This window comes from Mytilus trossulus, chromosome 4, assembly GCF_036588685.1.
Source record: "Mytilus trossulus isolate FHL-02 chromosome 4, PNRI_Mtr1.1.1.hap1, whole genome shotgun sequence".
NCBI classification, from domain to species: Eukaryota; Metazoa; Mollusca; class Bivalvia; order Mytilida; family Mytilidae; genus Mytilus; species Mytilus trossulus.
This window is the reverse complement of record NC_086376.1, coordinates 74,155,727-74,181,409: the sequence shown is the minus strand read 5'-3', so window position 1 is coordinate 74,181,409 and position 25,683 is coordinate 74,155,727. Positions and strand designations below refer to the sequence as shown.

Here is a 25,683-nt window from a genome sequence, read left to right as displayed (position 1 = left end):
TGATTGTAAAACTCAAGACTTGCCTGTCTATATTTACAAGATTGATTGTAAAACTCAAGACTCGCCTGCCTATATTTACAAGATTGATTGTAAAACTCAAGACTTGCCTGTCTATATTTACAAGATTGATTGTAAAAATCAAGACTTGCCTGCCTATATTTACAAGATTGATTGTAAAACGCAAGACTTGCCTGCCTAAATTTACAAGATTGATTGTGAAACTCAAGACTTGCCTGTCTATATTTACAAGATTGATTGTAAAACTCAAGACTTGCTTGTCTATATTTACAAGATTGATTGTAAAACTCAAGACTTGCCTGCCTATATTTACAAGATTGATTGTAAAACTCAAGACTTGCCTGTCTATATTTACAAGATTGATTGTAAAAATCAAGACTTGCCTGCCTATATTTACAAGATTGATTGTAAAACTCAAGACTTGCCTGCCTAAATTTACAAGATTGATTGTGAAACAAAAGACTTGCCTGTCTATATTTACAAGATTGATTGTAAAACTCAAGACATGCCTGCCTATATTTACAAGATTGATTGTAAAACTCAAGACTTGCCTGTCTATATTTACAAGATTGATTGTAAAAATCAAGACTTGCCTGCCTATATTTACAAGATTGATTGTAAAAATCAAGACTTGCCTGCCTATATTCACAAGATTGATTGTAAAACTCAAAACTGGCCTGACTATATTTACAAGATTGATTGTAAAAATCAAGACTTGCCTGGCTATATTTACAAGATTGATTGTAAAAATCAAGACTTGTCTGCCTATATTTACAAGATTGATTGTAAAAATCAAGATTTGTCTGTCTATATTTACAAGATTGATTGTAAAACAAAAGACTTGCCTGTCTATATTTACAAGATTGATTGTAACAATCAAGACTTGTCTGCCTATATTTACAAGATTGATTGTAAAACTCAAGACTTGTCTGTCTATATTTACAAGATTGATTGTAAAACTCAAGACTTGCCTGCCTAAATTTACAAGATTGATTGTAAAACTCAAGACTTGCCTGTCTTTATTTACAAGATTGATTGTAAGACCCTAGACTTGCCTGCCTATATTTACAAGATTGATTGTAAAACTCAAGACTTGCCTGTCTATATTTACAAGATTGATTGTAAAAATCAAGACTTGCCTGCCTAAATTTACAAGATTGATTGTGAAACAAAAGGCTTGCCTGTCTTTATTTACAAGATTGATTGTAAGACCCTAGACTTGCCTGCCTATATTTACAAGATTGATTGTAAAACTCAAGACTTGCCTGTCTATATTTACAAGATTGATTGTAAAAATCAAGACTTGCCTGCCTATATTTACAAGATTGATTGTAAAAATCAAGACTTGCCTGCCTATATTCACAAGATTGATTGTAAAACTCAAGACTGGCCTGTCTATATTTACAAGATTGATTGTAAAAATCAAGACTTGCCTGGCTATATTTACAAGATTGATTGTAAAAATCAAGACTTGCCTGCCTATATTTACAAGATTGATTGTAAAACTCAAGACTTGTCTGCCTATATTTACAAGATTGATTGTAAAAATCAAGATTTGTCTGTCTATATTTACAAGATTGATTGTAAAACAAAAGACTTGCCTGTCTATATTTACAAGATTGATTGTAAAAATCAAGACTTGTCTGCCTATATTTACAAGATTGATTTTAAGACTCAAGACTTGCCTGCCTATAATTACAAGATTGATAGTAAGACTCAAGACTTGCAGGTCTATATTTACAAGATTGATTGTTAAACTCAAGACTTGCCTGCCTATATTTACAAGATTGAATCTTAACCTCAAGACTTGCCTGTCTATATTTACAAGATTGATTGTAAAAATCAAGATTTGCCTGTCTATATTTACAAGATTGATTGTAAGACTTCAGACATGCCTACCTATAATATTTAAGAATGCCTCTTTGCCTGACACCTTTAATGTATTCTTATAGCATTTTCAATGGAATAGGAAAGATCAAGATGTATAGACTTTAAACATTTATTTTTCAAATATAACAAATTCTAAACATTTTGATATAACAGATTACACAAACATTATTAGTAACACATAACTGTTCTGTATAATTTCACAGATTGTTGATATTGTTCACTTTTTATAAACATTTATTTTTCTCTTGACCTTTTTAAAACAAATCAAATATAGTCAATATAAATAATGAATATTAACTCATACATGATGATGATGCACTTTATGTTTTTTTATATTTTCTCCTATAAAAATATACTTTTTTAATTAAACAAAAGCCACCAAGGGACTCATTCAACCATGATTTGTTATGCCCATTATAAAATCTAATAGACTAAAATCTAAATGTTTAATTGATTTTAGTCAAGAATTTAGAAAAGTTACAGATATTTTATTCAATCAAGCAAGCTCTACAAAGTCAATGTCTAAATCACCAAAATAGAGAATGGAAAGCATATCAAAATTCAAAACAACAAGTTAATTGTAATTCTAACTAGCATCTTAAACCCAGAACCAATATTGTAAATTCAGAAATTATTTCAAAGTTCTTATAAATATGAATATTGCAACTTGGTTGAATATCACAATACATGTACAAATTTTAATTATCATGTACATATATCTGTATGCAGATTTTCAGGAAATTAGAATATAAATCTTACAGTTTTTATCATTTAAAAAAATCACAACAATAAATACAAACAATGTCAGATTCAATGATTTCTAAATTAACAGCATAGAAAAATGAACCAAAAAAGGTTTAAAAATGAAGATACATCATGAAATACAAGTAAGGAAAACTGGACTGTAGTGGAAGAGTTACTATTGTCAACTGGAGGTCAAACTAGGTCACTAAATGAAATTTATGAAATCAATTTATTAAAATCTTTTTTAATTATTGCTTCTTGACTGCAAATATGACCACCTTTAATAGTTGGTTGTCAAGTATCTGTAGACGAAAAATCCCAAATAGGAAAATTTTGTGGTTATATTATAATAAGTTCCAAAACATCAACGCTTTTTCAAAATAAAATAAAACGAATTTAATGTTATCTCATGTTCTATCAACTTTAATGGCATTCAATGGTGTCACTGTCCGACTTTAAAAAGAGCATTAAGTTGTAGTGTAGGACATTAAACACTCACTAATGAGTCATTGAACTTTAACGGATCATAACTGCCCAGTATCAATAATACCAAATAAAACTGTGTGAAACAAACTGGCTCAGTTTTTTACTTAATTGATTTTTACGTAAATGAAGCCAGACATCAAGTAATGAATGAAGCCAGACATCAAGTAATGACGATAGCCAATATGTAAATTTGTGAATACAAGCAAATATATTCATTAGCAATTAAAACATGCATGTGAGAAATTTATTCGTAGCCAATACTAGTATGTAAAATTGTGAATACAAGGAAATACTTTCAGTATCAATTAATTACAACATGCAAGTGTGATTATGTGCAATGAATTTTATTAGTAGCCAAGATGTAAAGTTGTAAATATGATCAAATATTTCAAACAATCCAACATATATGTGTGAATATAAACTACACATTTTATTTAAAGCCAATAAGCAAAGTAAAAATACAAATAAAACTCTTTCATTGTCAATAAAACATCCATGTGTTTATATGAAAGATGAATTTTATTTTTCGTAGTCATCTCTACACATATTTTCTGTGTATGGAATACAATTAATTACCTTACAACCATAACAATCTGTAACTGACTGAACTTTAAAGAATGCATACAGTAATATAAAATATATTGCCACTAAAAGGGGGACACTGAAACCAATCAGAATGACCCTTGATCTGTGTGATATCTTACTAAAGGTTACAAAGGGTAAGACTATCACACCAGAACACAAGCCGATGATAAGGCCAGTAATTATGGTGTAATTGCTTATGTATTGGAGAGTTCCTGCCATTAAAAACAAGACAATGACAAACAGAACCTTAAAGATTTCAAGTAATGGTCTATTTACAAATCTCCATAGTAACAGTATTTCTACCACGGTTACACCTAGTAATCCACCAACTGATCCTGTGGCACCTACATGGGGAGAGTAGGGTTCAAATATGGAGGCTGCCTGAAAATATTCAAAAACATTTTGTTGTTAAATATTTCATTCCATCTACAACATTATCTGAAAAAGCTGACAAGATTTATTCACTTATAAAGGAAACATCAAGAAAGCTTATTTTCATCCCGTTGATCATATAGCTTTTCATAATTTAAAGGATTTACAATCTTCTTACCAGTATTCCTCCTATACCACTCAACACATAGACTACCATTATCCTCAGCCAACCAATAGACCTCTCCATAGTTCTCATGATAAGGAAATGAATGGCCCCAATGATGACAACATGGATGATACCATGGTGATAGATAATAGAGAGAGGCAGTCTCCACCATTGTGCTGGATTGTCTGGTAACCAGGGCTTATCTGATTTTGATGAAATTCCACCCATACCACAAATAGAATTTATACAATTTACCTACAAAAAAAAAGAATACTTAATCAGTGGCGGATCCAGAAAAAAATTTGGGGGTGGTCCCAAATAAATATTGAATGGTATGAAAAAGGTTAAAAAATACCTTCGACATTATGGAAGATCATGAATTTGGACAACACCATGCAATGCACATATTCCTAGGTAAAGGAATTTAAAGACATGTAAAACTGATTTTTATTTAAGACTATACAATATCTTGCAATCTAAAATAGCACAACATACAACTGTCATCTGAATAAGGCAAGCTGTAAAAAAGGTTTAGCTAAAATGTTCCGAATCGGTAAAAATAGTTTTACGTAAAATTTTTCAAAATTTACTAATTTAACAAACTTAAAGAGTCGTTTATCAGGTCATTCAACATCATGCTTCGCGGGGTTTCCTTGCAAAGTTATCTATAATTTGTTTTATGTTTAGTTCCAAACTGTAGTGCACATGCATCAACGCAAGTCCGTTTAAACGCGATTGTCCCATAGCTGTTCTCAGGTAGGTTTTTAGAAGTGATAACTCACTGTTGGATCGCTCACATTCGCAACTCGTCACCCCCATGGTAGCTATGATTTTTCAGATAACAGATATAATTGGAAAGTCGGTTTTGCAACATTCTTTCAGAGCACCGGCTACAGTTTCTGGTTTTGAAAGCATTGAATCGCAAGTCTTTTGCCACAAACGCAGTACGGAAGGCATTGTAGATGGACTTGGCAAACCAGTATTAGTTGGAGAATGCAATTATATATGGAAATTTCACTTAAAAATACAAAAATAATTTGTCTTTACCTTTCAAAATAAGAAGTCAACTTCTTCATATTGAAGAGCTGTTTTGACAATTGAATTACATGTATACAGGTGAAACGCATTGATCCGTATTCCATCATTGTGACACCTCCAGGTATCAAGGTAATCCATAACCAATTACTGCGATGAAAGGATTAATCTTAAGTGTTAATTTGTTAATTAGCTAGTTATTGAAAAAATAGAACTTTAAAAAAAAATTGAGGTTCGTCATGGGGGTAGTCCAGTGCGCCGTGGGACCACCCCCTGGATCCGCCACTGTTAATAGCAATGAATAGTTCAGTTTTGTGTTTCTTCTTGGCTTTTTTATGTAGACCTTGGTCATGTACATGTAGGTTGTTTTTTCTTTCTTTAATTTGAATCTTTTTAGGTAGTCTAAATTGAATATGTTAAAATATTTTCAAACATTTTACCAAAAAAACTTATCATCAGTATGATAATTTTCAATTCTTTTTTATCTGTTGCATGCATATGGTCATACCTGACTACAGTGCTCTGCAGAATGCTTTGAGAAGTACCCTCCTAAGAATACACAGTGTGTATGTGTGGTAAGTTTACATTGACCCTGAAGGTTATAACAGCATGGTTTTAGGTTGTGAGAAACACTGTTTTGTCCTGAAGGTCTCTCACTACATTGTATACCAGCTTTCCAAATACCAACGTCTGAAAATAAAATTCAATATGAACAAGATAATGTTAGTGTGCAGTGTAAATCCAGATCCTATATACCGTACTCTAACTACACAAAAGTTCTCTTGTCTTCTTACTGAGAATTATTTCATCACTATTTAAAAAAATGTGTATATTATGCAGGTCTAATTGATTGATTTTTGTTTGCTTAATGTCACATAGCAAATTATAATACAAAATATCCTTACACTATGTATAGGCATCTGTTGGTAATGTCTTTAGGAGGTATTACAGTTTATACCTATAAGTAATGTTTTTATCTCAAAACAAGAATGTGTCCGTAGTACACGGGTGCCCCACTCGCACTATCATTTTCTATGTTCAGTGGACCATGAAATTGGGGTCAAACTTATAATTTGGAATTATAATTACAAAGATCATATCATAGGGAACATGTGTACTAAGTTTCAAGTTGATGTAACTTTAACTTTATCAAAAACTACCTTGACCAAAAACTTTAACCTGAACTTTGCACTATCATTTTCTATGTTCAGTGGACCATGAAATTGGGGGCAAAACTATAATTTGGCTTAAAATTATAAAGATCATATCATGGGGAACATGTGTACTAAGTTTCAAGTTGATTGGACTTCAACTTCTTCAAAAACTACCTTGACCAAAAACTTTAACCTGAAGTGAACGGACGCACAGACGGACGCACAGACAGACGAACGAAGGGAGGCACAGACCAGAAAACATAATGCCCCTCTACTATCGTAGGTGGGGCATAAAAACACAAATGCATAAGATGTTGTCCCAAGCTTACACAAACTCATTTGATCTAAGTTCTTCATTGATCAAAACTGAATTATGCTGTTAAATTTGATTGCTAGTTTTTTAGATTGAAATTGTGAAGTCACCAACCAAAGGCTTCATGCCTGATGTATAATGGGAAAAAAAGGATGCTTGTTTTAAACTGTGAAATCAATGTTAAACTACACAGTTTTCATTAAATTTTCTTACAGTAAAATATAGCCACAAATCTGCCTATGGTTTAATGTTAGATTTTGTACAATGATCAACTAGAGCACAAAGCAAACCACTTGGACATAGTGCCATTGTTATTTTGTTTAAGTACCATCAGTCATATGTTGACATTCTGTCTGTGTAGTTGTAGCTGCTGTATTTCTACTGGCCATTTCACAACATCCTAAAGGTTCTGTAGTACTGTAATTCTGTTCCAGTGTCTTTATTTGTAGTTCTATATCATCTCTAAGACATGGGGCAAAGAATGCTCCAACACCTTTGGACAAAACAATTGAAATAGTAAATACATAAATACATAAATATTTGACCGTTGTAGGTAATTAATCCTATATTTTATTGCAGTAAAACTATTTCTGTGTCATAAACATATGTCTTGGGTATTTCAAAACACCATTATTTTTTATTTGTGATTTCTATAGAAAATTTTGTAATCTTGAGGTTACATGGTGACTAAACCTTGTACACAGATAGAATAAGGGGAGAAATTTGATTGGTTAACTTCCAATGATGGTTATTTTCTTATATGCAATGAAATTTTATGTGAAACTTTTTCTATAGAACTGGACAGGATAAAACTTTACTCATGCCAAGTATTTCTTTATTTGAAACAAAAATAAATTCTGCACAATTTTTTGAAAAGTGCAAATTTAACAAAGACTAATAGGGGAAAATCAATGGTGGTATTACACCTAATATGGGAAGCTGTACATGCACCTATGGCCTTGTGAGTAATCTCATGTGTTAAAATTTCTTGCTATTTAAGTGAAATAATAAAAAAAAAATGAAATATTCTGAGTGGATTGAGTCTCCAAAACACATTTTATGAGAAAATTGTCTTGAAATAGGACTGTACCATGAGTATTCAGTTGACAGAACAAGCCATACTATGTGCATATATTTATCTTTTTGGAGGGGGTGGGCTTTTTCTCCTTATTTCTTATATTTTGCTATGATATAACATTTTCCTAGGTAATACTTAAAGAAGTATATAGTTATAAGTAGATGAAATTATTTTTAATGTTGAAACGACAAGTAATTCACTAAAAGAGAAGCCTTTTATGTCCCTCTTTGGAACATGGCGTAAATTTAATTTTTACGTAAGGACTTATTGAAACCTCCATGGAGACAGTAAACTTTTATATGGATTATTCATTCTGCTAAAATGCTTCAATTACTCATTTCTTATAACATTTCTACCATAAATGAGTGAAAGTTACCCCAATATTTTTATTTATTGGCCTTAAAAGTTGAAATTTTGAGGAAATGAGAGGTATAAATTGACCCAAAGAGACCTTATAAAGAAGACAAAGAGGTTTATAAGTGGTATTTTATCTTCCTAAAATCATCTTGTGTATCATTTTCAACTGTTTGTAGGCAGATAAGATAGATATTTGATCATTTATTGGTCCACACTCTATTCTATCATGATGCGGCTTGGTTTGGATTTGTCGAAGAAATTTAGCTCGAATCGCTGAAGATGTCATCTTTCAATATACTAGATTTTTCTCAAACTATTGAACTGATTATGACAAAACTTGACAGAAAAGCTTGAAATAACCAGTATTACAAAGGTAAAAAGTTACATTCAGTTTATTGAACAAAAAGGTCTTCTTTAAAACCCATAATGTAACATTCAAACATAGCCAAATATGGCTACCATTTGAGATTAGTCAGTGCTATGACTTGAAACATTAAAATGTTGGATTGCTTATCTCAATTATCTGAAATATCCTATTGTAGTCTAAATGGTTGCCACTTTCCTGTGTCAGAATTTCTGCTGTATCCGATCAAAATCGTAACAAAATCTTATCATTGTCTGAATGATTAAGCCTATGGCATGATAGATTCTGCTGTATCAGATCAAAATCCTTATAATATCCTGCAGTGTCTGGAGATATTGTTCAAACCATTTCTTTGCCTGACCCAAATCCTTTAAAAGTTGTAGGTTTGCTTTACTGTAAACCAATTAATTTTCAAGTACGATTTTTTTTGCGACTTTCACCAGTAGAAAAATAATGCAAATTTAAATTGTCACAAAATATGTATAACTTGGATCTTTCCTTATCAAGTAGGGGCATCAAGTAAATTAGAAAATCTCAAAAAAATTGTTGCGAAGTGGACTACAAAGACATAAAAGCGAAATTAAGTTGGTTTACAGTGTTCAATTTGTAAAATATGCAATTCTTGTTGCATCAAAATTAAGGTTTATGTACCCTTCTGTAGCCATTTTTGTACGAATTTTTCAAACATCAATTGTATCAAAACTACAGATATAATGAATAATAGAGACAGGCTATTTTGGACATTTACTAGGGGGAAACTTGATGCAAAGCTTTATTATTTACTGTTGCATTGCATTTGATAGAACAAGAGTACTTTGTGGCAAATAAACCAAGATTTTTATAGAAAATCCACAGCCTTTAATAAAGAGATTTTTGTTATAAAATTTGAAACATAGATTACTCACTTGCTTTTTTATGATGTGCTAGTGTTTATATTTTACAAAAAGTTCTAACCAACCTGTAAATTCCAGAATACCTCTTGCAGAGTAGCTAAAGTCAAGCGCACCCTAAAAGGTGTACTTGATTTGGTCCATATTTTTATTTATTCTAACCAATAACTACATTAATAAACTTGTTTTAAGGAAATCAATGCTAGCACTGCATGCAATAATCCTATATATATCGGTCATCAAATTGCCAAATATGATAGAACAAGGATGAAGGTTGTGGATTTTCTATAAAATTTCCATATGCTTAGCATTGAAGCAACACAAGGGTACATAATCCTTAAATGATTTTGTTGATTGTTTAATAAGTAATTATTTGAATCTAAAATCATTTCGAATTCTGGAAATTGATAACAAAATAACTTTAATGAAAACTAGAAATAAACACATGGCTGGCCAAGGTTCAAGTTACGTTCACTGATTTTTTTTTTAATATGGGAATAATTTTCATCATACTTTTCTTATCAGTTTTCCAAGTTTAAATATTATGCCAGATTCAAATAAATCCTAAAATTGTTACTTTGATTAGATGTGTACACAGAAAAATGTATACCATTACATGTACTCCAAGAACACTGATTCATGGTGAAAAAAATTTCTACTGTAAATTCTGTAATCAGTGTAGAAAGCCACACACAGTGTGTTCACATTTGGCTGATGTTTATAAACAAAGAAAAACACACTAGGAAAGTCAAAGTACCAAACTTTCCTTTTTTTTAAACTGTTAGCACCATGCAAAAAATGTATTGCAAAGAAGGTACCTACAGTACAGATAATCTATTCCCTACTGACAGAAGCAGATGTCCACAGAGCTGCCCTCCTGAGAGTACCAGATTTTGAGACTAAGTTTCCACACATTGTACAAAATTGATTATAAATTACAAAAGATGTACCAATTTCTAAAATAGCAGTATCTACTGAATGGATTGTCATATTTGTTTAAAAGGCATCAATAGTTATTAATGTCTGTTTCATTTTGGTCTCTTGTGGACAGTTATCTCGTTGGCAATCATACCACATCTTCTTTTTTATATTCAAGATGAAATGAATATTCTAATATTAAAAAACACATAAACCATGTACCATACTCTTATTAATTTATCACATATAAAACTGAAAACAATATCTTCAGCCACCATTGCTTATACCTTATCACTACAAAAGTTCTTACTAGTTATATATTTGCCTGATGGTCCTATCCACAAATTTGGTATAACCCACTTGTGGACTGTCTCTGTTCCTAGAAAGGTCTGTATGCCATCTCTCCATTCTATAGTGGGGTCTATACCAAGAGAATCCAGGCCTCCAAGATAGCAGAAAACACCACAAGTTACAAACTGGGCCTGTTATATAAAATAGAAACAAATTTATATTAATGTGCTTATTTTATATTATGAATGATCAGGGGTTCAAATTCTCATTAAATAAAATGAGAGATCCTGAGGACCCATTAAATTTCTAAGTGAAAGACCTGTGCTCTTTAGAGAGTTAAATGTCCTTTTTAAAGCATCAGTCATAATATTTGTAGGTTCTTGACTTCACAATATTAAAATGAAAAGACCCCTACTCAAAAATGAAAAGTCCTGATTCAGCCACACATTTGTTTGAATCCATATATATAAGCCAATAAATATAAACACAGCATAGGCAAGGGCAAGAATTGTATTCACAACACATGATAATTATCAACTCTTTGATCAGGGTTCAGTTCTGTTAATTTTAAAGTGCATCCTTTAAAGTGTTTGGATTCTTCTCTTCCTAAATTACAAAAAGACTAAAATTACTTTTATTGAAAAAACATTTTTCATAATGGATGTTGTCTTCAAATCAATGAAATTCAATACAAAACTGGTATTTGTGAAGTCCATGCAATTTTAGTCATTCTTCAAAGTGCATTTTTGAATATAACTTTCAACTTTAGCATTGGACCTCTAGTATTTTTTGAATCAACTTTTTTAAATTTTAAATCACCTGTGTAAAGGGAAACAACTCTAACTTATTTTCTGGTATTTCATGACTTAGACCTGACTTTTTCACCTTGCTATCCATACAAAATGTTTGTACTAAATAATTATTTGGTCATTTTAAATTCATGGAGAAGCCATGAATTTAAGATCTTATTCTAAATTGCAGTTAATGGGAGGGTAATACATATATAGGCTTTATTTTTTCAATATCACATATCTATATATCATCTGTTCCCAGCATATCACTTTATATGTATAAATGCAGTTAAAATGGTATTGAGGTAAACAATTATTTCAATTCATCACTTTATTTAATTACCAAGGTAATAAACAATGTGAAGAATGGTATGAATTCTGGGAGTTTTGACATCTTGAGTTTCACATGGGTAAGACTTTTTGCTTGTTTTTCAATTTTCATGCCCCGCTTCAGATCATTCCATTCTTCAACGACTCTTCCTGTAGGATTCACATAATAAGCTAAAATAAACAAATGATAAGAAGTAACACTATTTGTCATACCTATTAAAGTTATTTTGAACATTTGCATGAGTAAAACTCTAAAAGAAGACTTTCTTTTCGGTTATAACAATATCAGGTGGAGGGTTAATTATGAACACAGCACTTTTTCAAACTTGGCACATCTTTATGTATCTGCTTTCAGCTCCAAATCTCTCCTAACAGAGAATTACTTCAATTGAGAGTCTCTTAAATTTTCTTAACAAAAAAGTGCATATTTAGCATTGTTACTCCAGTATACACCTTTGTCTGCCATTACTGGATTTCACACAGGTTCCCGTAAAATTTTGACGTCATAAAAAAAAATATCTGACGCCACAATGGAAAAGTGATTGTTGTATGCGTCAAAAGGTCAAGGGGCCGGGTCGGCCGTCCGAGTAGGCTAATAGCGATAAGGTGTATTGTCATTTTCTATATACTTGCTGTCAAGAGGATAAGGTCATTTACAATTGAGGAACAACTACTGTGACATTTTTACTTACTCCATTTCAGCTAGGACATCAGTTCAATTTGATCTAACTGAACTTTTTTCATCAATTTAAACCACTGAATTAGTAAAAATCTAGACCATACTGATGAAGAATATCCAAAGACAAGTCAACATGGTCAATAATGTCAGTAGTGTAAGAAGAACTCATACTGATAAGATTTTATTAAAGGAAAAAGTCAGATAAAGAGGTAATGTTGCAGCAAAATCAAATGTCTTTCAAACTATCACTCATTTGCTGAATCAAAGGTTTATTCAGTCTTATGTAATAAAAATATTATGTTTATTTATAAAACTATACATGGGTAATTCAGCCCTGAATGTCATTTATACCTTTGAAATGAAGAAATTGTACTAAATCTGGTCACAAATCCAACACCACAATATTCAGTAAATTTTCCAAGAATTGAATTGATTTTTCATTCCTTCTTATTTCAACATGACAAAAACTCATTAAGAGTATCCCATTACCTGACCTTCTCTATTTCCTCTAACCTTACTGTTTTTTTAGGACACATAACTATAAAAGTTTGCAATTTTGAATTATTTCAACTTACCAGAGTTACTTCCCTTTGAATCATCATGAATCTAACAATAATGTACAGTATCTCTGTTCTGACATTGGTTTTATGTGTAGAGATGATAATGGGATCATGTGATGTTAAACTAGGTAAATAAATTTTTGACTTTATAGAAAACTTCAGTAATTTTTTCAAAAGACATTTATGTTCAAGATAAGGAAAGGAGTTTAATTGAGAAATGTTTTTTTTAACCAAAACAAAACAAAAAAAAACTTTTAAGGTTTGCCAGTGTTGACCATTGAATTTGATCATGAAAGGGAAGTAACCTAGCTGTTGGTGCATGTCAACATCATTTGTGGGCACTTAAACTATTTTTTTTTATCATTTCATTGAGAATTCTGTAATATTTGTAGTTAAATCAAACTGCAGTCTAATGTAAGATTTTCAATTTAAACATAATGTATTCTGTTTTTATACTGAAATTTATGTCATAAATTCTTTTCAGAGGGTTCCCTTGTCAAGGATTTAGTTGAAATGTTGTTAAAGAAAGATTCAGGTAAGATTCAATATTTGAGTCTTTTAAGTCATTTCTAAACTTTCATTTATACAATTAACCATTTCTGTTCAAAGGGAAAAACCTCAATCACACTTTTGACTATCAGAAATAAATACAACTTAACAATAAAAAAATAAAAATCATGAAAATTGAACTTGACTTTATTTAGTTACAGGAAACAACAATCTAAAAAAGAAAAATATTTCATTACAGCGTCTTCATGGAAAAGAAAGTACACTGCTTGGCACATTATTCATTCATTATTTATATAAATAAAAATTTCTCTGTATTTTATAACTTCTTGTTTTCAAAATTTTTCAATTGAAAGGGGTAATATTAAACCCTCTGAACAATTACTGCCGTCAGTGTAAAAGTGTAATTTTCACTGATAAAGAGAGTCCATTTATCAGTAAAATACAAAATTTATAAAAAAAAATCAAACTATTTCTTTAGAAACTATTTGTTGGTCTTGAAGATAAGTATTGGTCAAAGTTTGATAACATTTAGCTTAACAAATTAGTCATGTAAATAAATCTAATTCAGAATGTCTGTAAAGGTTAACTGTAACAAAAAACTTTGTCCATCTATCATAAATACTTAAAACAAGAATGGGTCCAAAGTACACATATGCCCCCCTCGCACTATCATTTTCCATGTTCAATGGACTGTGAAATAGGGTAAAAAAATTAATTTGGCACTAAAATTGATCATACCACAGGGAACATGTGTACTATGTTTCAAGATGATTTGACTTCAACTTCTTCAAAAACTACCTTGACCAAAAACTTGAACCTGAAACTTGCACTTTCATTTTCTTTGTTCAATGGACCATGAAATTGGTGTCTAAAGTTTATTTTGGATTTACAATTAAAAGATCATATTACAAGGAACATGTGTTCTTAGTTTAAAGTTGATTGGACTTCAGCTTCATCAAAACTACCTTGACCAAAAACTTTAACCAAAAGCAGGACAGACGGACGGACGAAAGAACGAACGAACAAACGAATGCAGACCAGAAAACATAATGCCCCTCTACTATCGTAGGTGGGGTATAAAAAAAGTTTTATAAGATTCTATGATGGTTTGACCAATATATTAATGTCTATGAAAATTTTTAACAACAGACTGAACCTTAATGTTGATGTAGCCAACAAAGGAATATTGGATCTCTATGTCTCACAATAGGGACAGAAATGTCACAGATTTCACTAAAATAACAAAATTTAGCTTTCAAGAGCTATAACTTGTATAAGAAGCTGTCTGACAGTTTTAACATACTCATGCAGCAGGTAGATCTCAACATTTTGAACATTTCAGTCCCTGTCAGATTTACTCTGTTCATAGCTGTTTTCAAAATATTTGTTGGGTACCAACTTTTGTGGATTTCATGGAAACAGGTGAACCACAAATTAAATGTTCAATGAATAACAAATTTGTTATAGACTGTTATGCAGACTTCTGCAAAACAATGAAATTAGATATTCACAAACATGAACGTTTTCAATAATCCACGAAAATTGGTATCCACGAAAATAAATGAATCAACAATAATAGACAAAACCAATGTTTTATTTTTTAGGCATGTTGGCCATCTTGGTTGACAAGCCTGGTCATTGGACACATTTGTTTTAACTAGATACTCAAAATTAAATTTGGTTAAATTTGGCTCAATAGTTTCAGAGGAGAAGAATTTTGTAAACAGACAACAGACACAAAGTGACGAGAAAAGCTCATTTGGCCTTACAGAAAAATGCACATATGAGGTCTTTTTTGGGTTCCCATTTTTTGTACTTTCTGATTTAAATGTAAACAATTAAAGCTATCTATCAAATGTTTTACAATCTTAATGATCTATTGTAGATAAAGGATGTGCCTTGTTCCATGAGAAGAAAATTCCAGCTTTTTCAGCTGCTTTAACAAGTTCAAAATCACTATCAGCAAAGGAGATCGTAAAGTTCAACAAAGTGTTGACAAACATAAGAAATGGCTACAATCCCAGCACTGGCATTTTCACTGTACCTATTTCAGGTGTATATCAGTTTTCTTCAGTCGTTATGAGTCAAAGTGGGAAAAAACTTGTTGCAACTCTTTATCTCAATGATACCAGAGTATCAAGTGTGTACATAAAGTCTATAGCTTACCAGACCGGGGCCCTCAGTATGGTATTGGATGTAAAGAAAGGGGATCAATTAACGATGAAGTCTGATTCAAGTTATAGTATTTATAGCGACATCATGAATTACAGCACATTTTCAGGACATATGATTTCTCAATAAACAAATTTGATGTACCCCAGTAGATTTATTCATTTATCTGAGTATTATTATAATCTGAGGAAGGTTTGATCCTGTAGTATCCTGGTGTTCTGATTAATCATTGGTAACTTTTGGAGGCTATATATTACAAACAAATTCATAATTAAATCTTAAGATTGATGATTTCTTACAAAATTCTGATGTTTTGGATGTTGATAGATATTGTCTGAAATTCTTTTTTTGGGAAAACAAAAATTGTGCTTACTTCTCTTGCTTATGACAGTAGGAATATGTTTAAAACCAACCTCTAGCAATGTCTACAATGTTTCTGATCTTGTCCATTTTCCATCGATGTAGTTGTCTCAATCTTTCCATTTTATCATTTATTTCTTCAATCTCTACTTTCTTTTCAATCTGAAGTACAAATAGCATACAAATAAAATATACCTAAAACAATACTAGAATTAAAATCAAAACAACAATTGACTGGATAATTGTTTGAACAAAATCCTTTGTCTAGTACATGCATAATCAAGATGAAATATTGAAAGTTTAAGCCTACAAACCCACGGAATTATTTCAGAGTCTGATTCCAATTATTCAAGTGGTTTCAATGATGAAGATTTGCTATAAGGTCTAAATAAAACTAGGTCAGTAAGAAGTCATGCTCTTAGAATTTGTTCTGAACTCAACATACGATATTGGATGCTATATATAAACTAGAAAACTTACAGGTCAGCAATGACCTTGCAGGTATATTTGTGAGAAGAACAGAAGTAAATAATTTACAAACAAAACAATGCATGATTCTGAGTCATCAATATTTCTTCGAATCTGTAAATTTGGTGAAAGCAAAATAATATGTACCTTGAATTTACTTGGCTCAGATTTATAAAACATGCCAAAAGTTTTACACATGAAATCAATTTCAAATACTCAATAGTATACCAAACCTAAATGTAAAATTTCGTTTTTAAGCCTAGCCCCCTAAACATTTTCAATCAAGATGCTTTAATCTTTGCAGAAATGTTTACATACAAGACAACATGTAATAATAAAAGCCTTTGGACGAGGGGATCTAGAAAGGCAAAAGTTTATACTCCCTAAAACCCAACAATGAGTGATGTAAAAATACAATGATCATTATTAACATATAATTTGTATATGATCATTGTTTTCCTAATGTTTCCATATAATTTAATTGTGAATTAATGATCATTACAGCTATAAACAACTGGTACTGTGCAAAACCTTCATTCCCATAGGCCAAATCATTCTCTGTTAGTATTTCTTCACTGGATGACTGAAAAATAAAATCAGGTCTAGGTTATCTCCACTTGACTGAGAAACAGATATTGCTACCGTCTTAAATATATATTGTTAATATAAATATTAGAATATTACAAGAAATTAAAATATTTAAATAAAAATAATTGTTAATAATGTTTGATGGTATCAATGATTTAATTTGAACTGTTGCATTTATCATGTTCATTAAAATCTATATCTAAAATATACAAAATCTATATTATAAAAAGTTATACAGAAAAACAATTTTCAAGATTGGTCTCTTTCAGTCCCTTTATTCCATAAGATGAGTTACATTATACATGTATCTAATTAAACACAACCAAATCAGATTTAAATTAAGAATGAAAATTTCAGCTTTTTGGTCTTTCTGAATTCTTGTATCTTGAAAATTAGCCTTGTAGAAAATGTACATATGAAACAAATCAAAACCAATAATATTCTCTATAGCTTTATCAAGTCAATTAAATGAAAAACTTTTCATAGAACATGTACTTTTTCATATATATATATATATATATAGTATTTACACAGAGAACTATTATTTAGTACTGTTTCAAAAAATCTATTAAAAAAGGTCAAAAGTTACCCTTAATGACAAACAAATATGTGCATAATATGGATTGTAATACATGTATATCCTAAAAAGGGTCAAAACTCTAATTTTGGCATTAAAATTAGAAGAAAAAAAATCTACCTTCAATGTCCAAACACTTTAACCTGCAGCAAACGAACAAACAGAAGGATGAACGGAGGACAAATGAATGAACAGGTGCAGACTGACAAACATAATACATTTAGATGGGACATAAAAATTATCATAAACTAAAAACAAACTTACTTCTCCATATGGATTATCAGGATTATAGGTTGATGTTGAAGGAAGATTTGTCATACTGGCCTCAGAATCGACGGTCTTGACAGCATATTTTGTTTTATTGTCACATTTTAATCTTTGACCCCATGTGACAGATTTTGTCTTTGATTTCATTTTATGGACTGAATTTCCAGATTCTGTTTCATTCTTTTGATCATCATTTTTACATGTCAATTGTACATCATTAAGCGCGGTTTCTGAATCAGTATTTTCTTTATTCTTATAATCTAAATCTGACTTTGAATTCATGTTCCCAGTGTTTATTTTTGCTGTACAGTCTGAAAAGAAATCCATTAAGGAATGGTAAGCTTTTTATAAACTAATATAGGTACATTTGACAATTTTTAATAATTAACAGCTGGGCCATGAGTGCATAATGCACCAGTTGTTCTTAATGCTTAGGCTAGCCACTTAATGCATTATATAAATTATGTTTTCTCGTTTGAATTGCTTTACATTTGTCATTTCAGGTCCTTTTATAGTTGACTATACATTATCAGCTCATTGTTAAAGGATGTTTGGTGACCTATAGTTGTTAGTTTCTGTGTTATTTGGTCTCTTGTGGAGTGTTGTCTCATTGGTAATCATACCACATCTTCTTTTTTATATTATATGATCAACTAGAATACTATGAGCACTGCTCAAATAGACACCTTTTGATGAATAAAATTCTTTAACTATCCAAAGTGTGAAAAATTGACAGTCAGCAACCATTTTTAACAAATAAAGTTTCTGTTACCACAAGTTACCTTAAATCTAAACTTGAATCCATCTTACACCAAATCTTAGACCTGATACTGAAAAGGACATACAAAAAATTAATGCCCCTCTACCATTGAAGAGGGGGCTTTAAAAAACCATGCAATGTACTAATTTACCCTCTGTATCCTTCTTGCCAAAAACCGTTACTACTTTCTTTATTTCACCCACTTTTGTATTCTCTGACAGGCTTCCTTCACTCTTCAGTATTGATACTGAATTATTCATTATAGAACTCCCTGTTGCTTTACTAATATCCTTTGCAGAGGAATTCTCATTAAATGAGAAATTATTTACTTTATTTCCCCCCTGTTTTTGAGTCTGATTCAGTGGTTTGGTATTTATCTCATTAGTGTCAACCATGGTATCAGAATCTTTATGTACACCTAAACTGTCAAAATCACCATCAAAAACATCCTTCATAAACTCAGTTGTAGCTTGCTCAGGATTTAAAAGACATGAAGTTTTCATGTTTTTACACTGCTCTGTATCCATATTTTGATTTGGTTTTGATATTACATCAGCATTGATCAGTTCCAAGTTTGATCCATTTGAAATTTGTTTACTTTCAATTAAGTCTTCCTTATTTGAATCTATATGAACAAAGCAATTATCTCCCCTATCAAGCTCTGCTAAAATTATTTCCTGACTTAATGAATCCATTTCCATTTCAGATACAGACGCAGTATTTGTAATTGTATTTTCCCTAACTGTTTCAAATATCAAATTATCGCCCCTATCAAGTTTTGATAGCTGATAACCCATTCTGTCTGGGTTTTGTATAAGATTATCTCCCTTGTCAGTTTCTGGTACAGTAGATTGCTGTAAGATTGTGTCCAATAAAAGTTCCATTTCATCACATACTGATGATGAATCAGAGATCTGTAATGAGGCATGAATGCCAATCTGTCCATTCTGAAATTTGACAATTTTTAATACATATGGGGCAAAATTTCTAAAATTCAATAAATTGCAAACTATTTTATATCAGAATTAAAATATGCTAATACACCGTGTAGAACGCTATATGCAGGGTGTCTGCTATGTTTGACTCAGATTGGCGGTTTTTAAGCAGAGAAAAATTATCAAAGCAAGCTAAAGTATCTAAATTTCTTTTTTGAGAATGTTACTACCAACTAAATGTATTGCATGATGGGAACCTAATTATCTTCGGACGTTGTGTCATCACCCTCTTGTTCAATCTTGAGGCATAAAATACATATTGACTTTTCAGGATTAAAAAACTACTATTGTAATGTATATTAATAGTAAATTGAGTGTGAATTAAACAGTAGTCGGCTAGAATCTTTTTCCTTTTAATTAAAGTGTTTTTAAAAGATAAACAGCTGTGGTAGGGTGCCATATCTTTGACGATTCACCAAGAGATTTGATTCAGTACCTGTATTTTTCTTTCAATCATTCTTTGCAAGTCTTTCTGAGGGTATGGATTCCATGAAGATATAATCCAGTTTACAAGACTTGAGAAAATACCATGTCTTCCTCTAGTGATTGGTAGTGTTTCCATTGTGGTACTTTTTATATCTGAAAAAACATATATGCATTGTGATACATGTATACAATATTCATGATATTTCTGATATAGATACACATACATGTGAACAAAGATTCCTATAGTCTGTAGTCTTGGTTAACAGTAGTATTGCTTAACTGTGAAGCATTCTACATGTTCTATAAGTTTTTGTGCTTCATCATGTTGATTGAATGAATAAAAAAATAAATTATTGAGTTTGTTTTATTTAACTTTTTGTCATCAGATTCTTTTGTATGTCCCGACTTATTCTTTTGTAGATGAAGTCATTTGTCACCAAGGTCCATTCGATACCACTGTTAGATAAGGGGGAGCTAGCTCGTATGTGCTGGGACCAAGGGACAAAGGGTCAATCTATCGATAGACTTAATGTTATGATAGACATAGCTAAAACGCAAGGCAGGTTTTCATAATTTAATTACTTTAACAATTTAAACGAATGATGATAACAAATCAATTAGTAAACAATAGGGCTCTTCATGGTTAGTTCGGCCATATTGGATAGGGGCAGATTTTCATAATAGAGGTAAAAATAGTGTGAAAAATACGGGAAAACATCATTAAAACAGAGCTGTTGCTTGGAAACACACATAGGATTTCCCATTCTTTCATACTATTTCCACCTTCTGTCAAAAAATCTGCCCCCTATCCAATAGGCCGAACTAACCGTGAAGAGCCCTATTCTGGAGTCCTGGTAAAGGTCCATTCCCCCTCCCCAAAAAAAAGCAACAAACAAAATTGCTATTTTGCCCGTGGTGGCACAAATACAACTGCCAAAATGACAAATCCTACAATAGTCAAATGATGCGCATCTTCATAGTATTTCATAAATTTTATAAACTAAGTTTTATGACACCGTTGTGTGGTATCAAAGGGGCATAACTCTTTGAAAAAAAGTTTATAAAAGTATGATGGCTTTTTTGGCCACTATCTTTTCAATCTTTTTCAGGTTAATGATTATGATCATACCAGTAGTTCGATATTGTGTTTATGCTTTCAAACCATTTTTCAACAATAAGTGAAGGGGGATAAAGGAGAAAATCGGGTCAATAACAAATCTGTTTGTTGCAGCAGGTTAGCTCTACGTAGCACTAGCCTAGGGTAGTATGAATATTCATGAGTTTTATAAAACAACGCGAGGTACGAGATCACGTCATTGGCGCGATAATTATCTGACAGAACTCTCAGCAAGCGGTAAACAAAACAAATTTTTTTTTTCAAAAGCTCCCAAGATGACGGGCATACATCACTGGAACAAAGACGATATGAAAATTAGATAATAAGCGCTTTGAATACTGAATTAGCTTAGATAGGCCTATTGACTTTGTACAGAAACAGCATATATTATAGGCATTCAAAAGACGATTTATAAAAGGGGGAGTTTCACACAACGAAATATGACTATGCATTCGAGGGGTTACTGACAAACAGCATTTGAGATTTTTGCCAGTCGACTGGCAAAAATCTCAAATGCTGTTTGTCAGTAACTTCGACATATATTCCCAGTGAAAACAATTTAAATAAACGTTTAATAAAAAATAAATCAAAATTAAACTACATGGGGGTCATTCGGGAATTTCCCACTCAGGGGCACCCAAAGGGTATCCTGTCCACAAGTACCTGTGGTCTGGCAAGGCTATTTTAATTTTTTTCTGGGACAAAGGAAGGCGTCCCAAAAAAAAAAAATAGCCGTCCCAGACGTCATAATTATTTGGACTAGAGATGCATATACACTTGTATCTTTGTCTCAGAACAAACTAATCTAAAACTAAACCTAAGCCTAACTCAGTAACTGATTAGACCAATAAATAAGATGTCTAGAAAGGCTTTTTGTCATTATTATCTAGACTACTATTAGTTAAATTAAGTAAAAACTAGAAGTAAGGGAATTCTGACAATTTAGGAGTACATGTATTTATTTTTCTGCATTTCTTGTTTCAGCAACTGCTGTACCTTTCCAGTTACTTATTATGTGTTGTGTATTTATTTACAATGGACTATAACACTTTTGAGTGACTGGACAGGTTGATTATGTTCATCTATAGAAAAGATACTGGAGAGATTGGTAATAGTTTTAGACAGCTGCAATTGAAGGTACACAAATTCCGGTGGTCATATACATTTGTAAGCCTTAAAAGATATATTATAAATAGCCCAGGCTAGGGGACATCAGACATCAGTTATATCAAAAGCCTAGGGTAATGGTCAATTATAAGGAATCACCAGTTATCATTATCAATAATGGTCTAGGGTAGTCAATTATCTCAAACGATTAGTTAACAAAGCCATGTCACTAGCCTAGGTAGTGCCCATTATTCAGGAATCAGTAGTTAGCAGGGATGTCATTATGTTTTGAAGTTATAGGAGAAATATGATAAGTTACAGGAGGAATGTTAGACTCGCAAAGCGAGTCTCCCACCTCGCATAGCGAGGTGGCCTTTAAGGCCGGGGTCTGGGGGTAAATGGTGTTAAAATATGCATTCTAGCTCTCTCCTGGCACCTAATTTCATAATTTGAAAACTTTTTTTGTTGTAATTTTTTTATCTTATTTTAAGACATTTTTCAATATAAAGACATTTTTTTTTATTCACTAATTTTACTTAATGTATCTAATTCTAGGAAAATTTTCAGGCACTATAATTACAAAGATGCGTTAAGATTTTATTTCTTTGATTCATTTAACAAAAAAACAAAAAGTTAACATATATATATATAGTGTTATAAATTTGATCTGGCGATGACAATGATTCTGAGGCTTGACTTTTCAAATCTAAAAATCTGATCATTATTCTCTTCCTTTTTATTATTTAATGAATGGCTATTATTTTTTTTGAATTTATTCAACCATAAAACTAATTTTTGACTCTTCACATTGAATAATCCGCGAAGTAAAAATCAAAATAAATTATTGCCATTCATTATAAATAAATTTCTATCAAAAATAAGACTTAAAGAACTTATTTTATATTATTTATCTTGACAATAACAACGTACACACATGTTGGCGTATGAATACACAACGTCAGAGTGGGCGTGTCGCCATCAAAGTTGATAACATTGAAATAAAACTAATAATTTTAACCAATCAGAAGACAGTAAATACACAAAATTTATTTATAATGCAATGCATTCCATACATGGTGGAATATTTCAAATATTAAGTCATATCACTAGCCTAGGGTACTGCCCAATTATCAGGAATCACCAGCTGTGAACAAAGTCATGTCACTAGCCTAGGGTAGTGGTCAATTATCTTGATAGATCAGTCAACAGTCATGTCACTAGCCTAGGGTAGTTGTCAATTATCTTGAATGATCAGTCAACAAAGTCATGTCACTAGCCTAGGGTAGTGGTCAATTATCTGAAGTGATCAGTCAACAAAGCCATGCCACTAGCCTAGGGAAGTGGTCAATTATCTGGAGTGATCAGTCAACAAAGTCATGTCACTAGCCTAGGGTAGTGGTCAATTATCAGGAATCACCAGAAAACAAAGCCATGTCATTAGCCAGTAGCTTAGGATAGTGGTCAATTATCTCGAGTGATCAGTCAACAAAGCCATGCCACTAGCCTAGGGTAGTGGTCAATTATCTGGAATGATCCGTCAACAAAGTCATGTCACTAGCCTAGGGTAGTGGTCAATTATCTGGAGTGATCAGTAAACAAAGCCATGTCACTAGCCTAGGGAAGTGGTCAATTATCTTGAATGGTAAGTAAACAAAGTCATGTCACTAGACTAGGGTAGTGGTCAATTATCTGGAGTGATCATTCAACAAAGTCATGTCACTAGCCTAGGGTAGTGGTCAATTATCTTGAATGATCAGTCAACAAAGTCATGTCACTAGCCTAGGGTAGTGGTCAATTATCTGGAGTGATCAGTCAACAAAGCCATGTCACTAGCCTAGGGTAGTGGTCAATTATCTTGAATGATCAGTTAACATAGTCATGTCACTAGCCTAGGGTAGTGGTCAATTATCTGGAGTGATCATTCAACAAAGTGATGTCACTAGCCTAGGGTAGTGGTCAATTATCAGGAATCGCCAGTAAACAAAGCCATGTCACTAGGCAGTAGCCCAGGGTAGTGCCCAATTATCAGGAATCACCAGTGAACAAAGTCATGTCACTAGCCTTGGTTAGTGGTCAATTATCTTGAATGATCAGTAAACAAAATCTTGTCACTAGCCTAGGGTAGTGATCAATTATCTGGAGTGATCAGTCAACAAAGTCATGTCAATAGCCTAGGGTAGTGGTCAATTATCTGGAGTGATCAGTAAACAAAGTCATGTCACTACCTTAGGGAAGTGGTCAATTATCTAGAGTGATCAGTCAACAACGTCATGTCACTAGCCTAGGGTTGTGGTCAATTATCAGGGATCACCAGTTAACAATTTCTTGTCACTAGCCTAGGGTATTGGTCAAAAATAAGGAATCACCCGTTAACAAAGCCATGTCACTAGCCTAGGGTAGTGGTAAACTATTAGGAATCGCCAGTTCAAAAAAACCATGTCAGTAGCTTAGGGTAGTTGTCAATTATCATCAGTGATCATTTAACAAAGTCATATCGCTAACGGCTTGCGTAGGGTAGTGGTCGATTATCTGAAATGATCACTTAACAAAGTCATGTCACTAGCCGATAGCTAGGGTATTGGTCTATTATCAGGTATGACCAGTTAACGAAGTCATGTCACCACCCTAGGGTAGTGATCAGTTACCAAACGTAGTTCTACCATTTAAATACAAGCAGACATGATGACATTCATGTATGATTAGCCAGTTTGAAATCCAGTTAACCTTGTTGAATAATGATAAATCTCTTTTGAGAAACTGTACGTACTTGAGTTGTTTGAATGCTGTCCATTGGACCTGTACACTACATCTCCTTGGCTAAATCTGAGAAAAAAGTATTACAATTTCCTTACTAGTATTTCTTTTTTAATTATTAACAAGCCGTAGGCTTGTGATATATTATTAACACCCCTATGCTAGTGATATATAATTAACAAACCTAGGCTAGTGACACATTACTGACAACACCCAAAGGCATGTGATATATTATTGACAACCCTAGGCTAGTGACACATTTCTGACAACACCCAAAGGCATGTGATATATTATTGACAACCCTAGGCTAGTGATACATTACTGACAACACCCCTAGGCTTGTGATATATTATTGAAAACCTTAGGCTTGTGACACATTACTGACAATACCCATAGGCTTGTGACACATTATTGACAACATCCTTAGGCTAGTGATTTATTATTTACACCATAGGCTCTTGACGTGTACAGACAATATCCTTCGGCTGGTCATACATTAATGACACCCCTATGCTAGTGATATATAATTGACAATTCTAGGGTAGTGACGCATTACTTGCG

At 32.2% G+C, this 25,683-nt stretch overlaps 2 protein-coding genes across 2 annotated transcripts; one reads left to right on the top strand and one right to left on the bottom strand.

Annotated features, from left to right (window-relative positions):
• Nucleotides 1-3,056: 3,056 nt before the first annotated feature.
• Nucleotides 3,057-21,003, bottom strand: LOC134716807 (uncharacterized). Its single transcript, XM_063579815.1, has 12 exons — nucleotides 20,972-21,003; nucleotides 20,155-20,297; nucleotides 18,875-19,670; nucleotides 17,961-18,274; nucleotides 17,034-17,114; nucleotides 16,117-16,225; nucleotides 11,796-11,953; nucleotides 10,681-10,852; nucleotides 7,092-7,256; nucleotides 5,805-5,986; nucleotides 4,274-4,516; nucleotides 3,057-4,104 (listed from the first exon to the last, which is right to left on the bottom strand). The coding sequence occupies exons 2-12, from the start codon at nucleotides 20,278-20,280 to the stop codon at nucleotides 3,658-3,660; spliced, it is 2,793 nt and encodes a 930-aa protein (XP_063435885.1). The 5' UTR covers nucleotides 20,281-20,297; nucleotides 20,972-21,003; the 3' UTR covers nucleotides 3,057-3,657.
• On the top strand, nucleotides 13,432-15,840 carry LOC134715953 (collagen alpha-2(VIII) chain-like). The gene is made up of 2 exons (XM_063578547.1): nucleotides 13,432-13,556; nucleotides 15,417-15,840. Exons 1-2 carry the CDS (start codon nucleotides 13,535-13,537, stop codon nucleotides 15,830-15,832), a joined length of 438 nt encoding a protein of 145 aa, XP_063434617.1. The 5' UTR covers nucleotides 13,432-13,534; the 3' UTR covers nucleotides 15,833-15,840.
• Nucleotides 21,004-25,683: the final 4,680 nt, after the last annotated feature.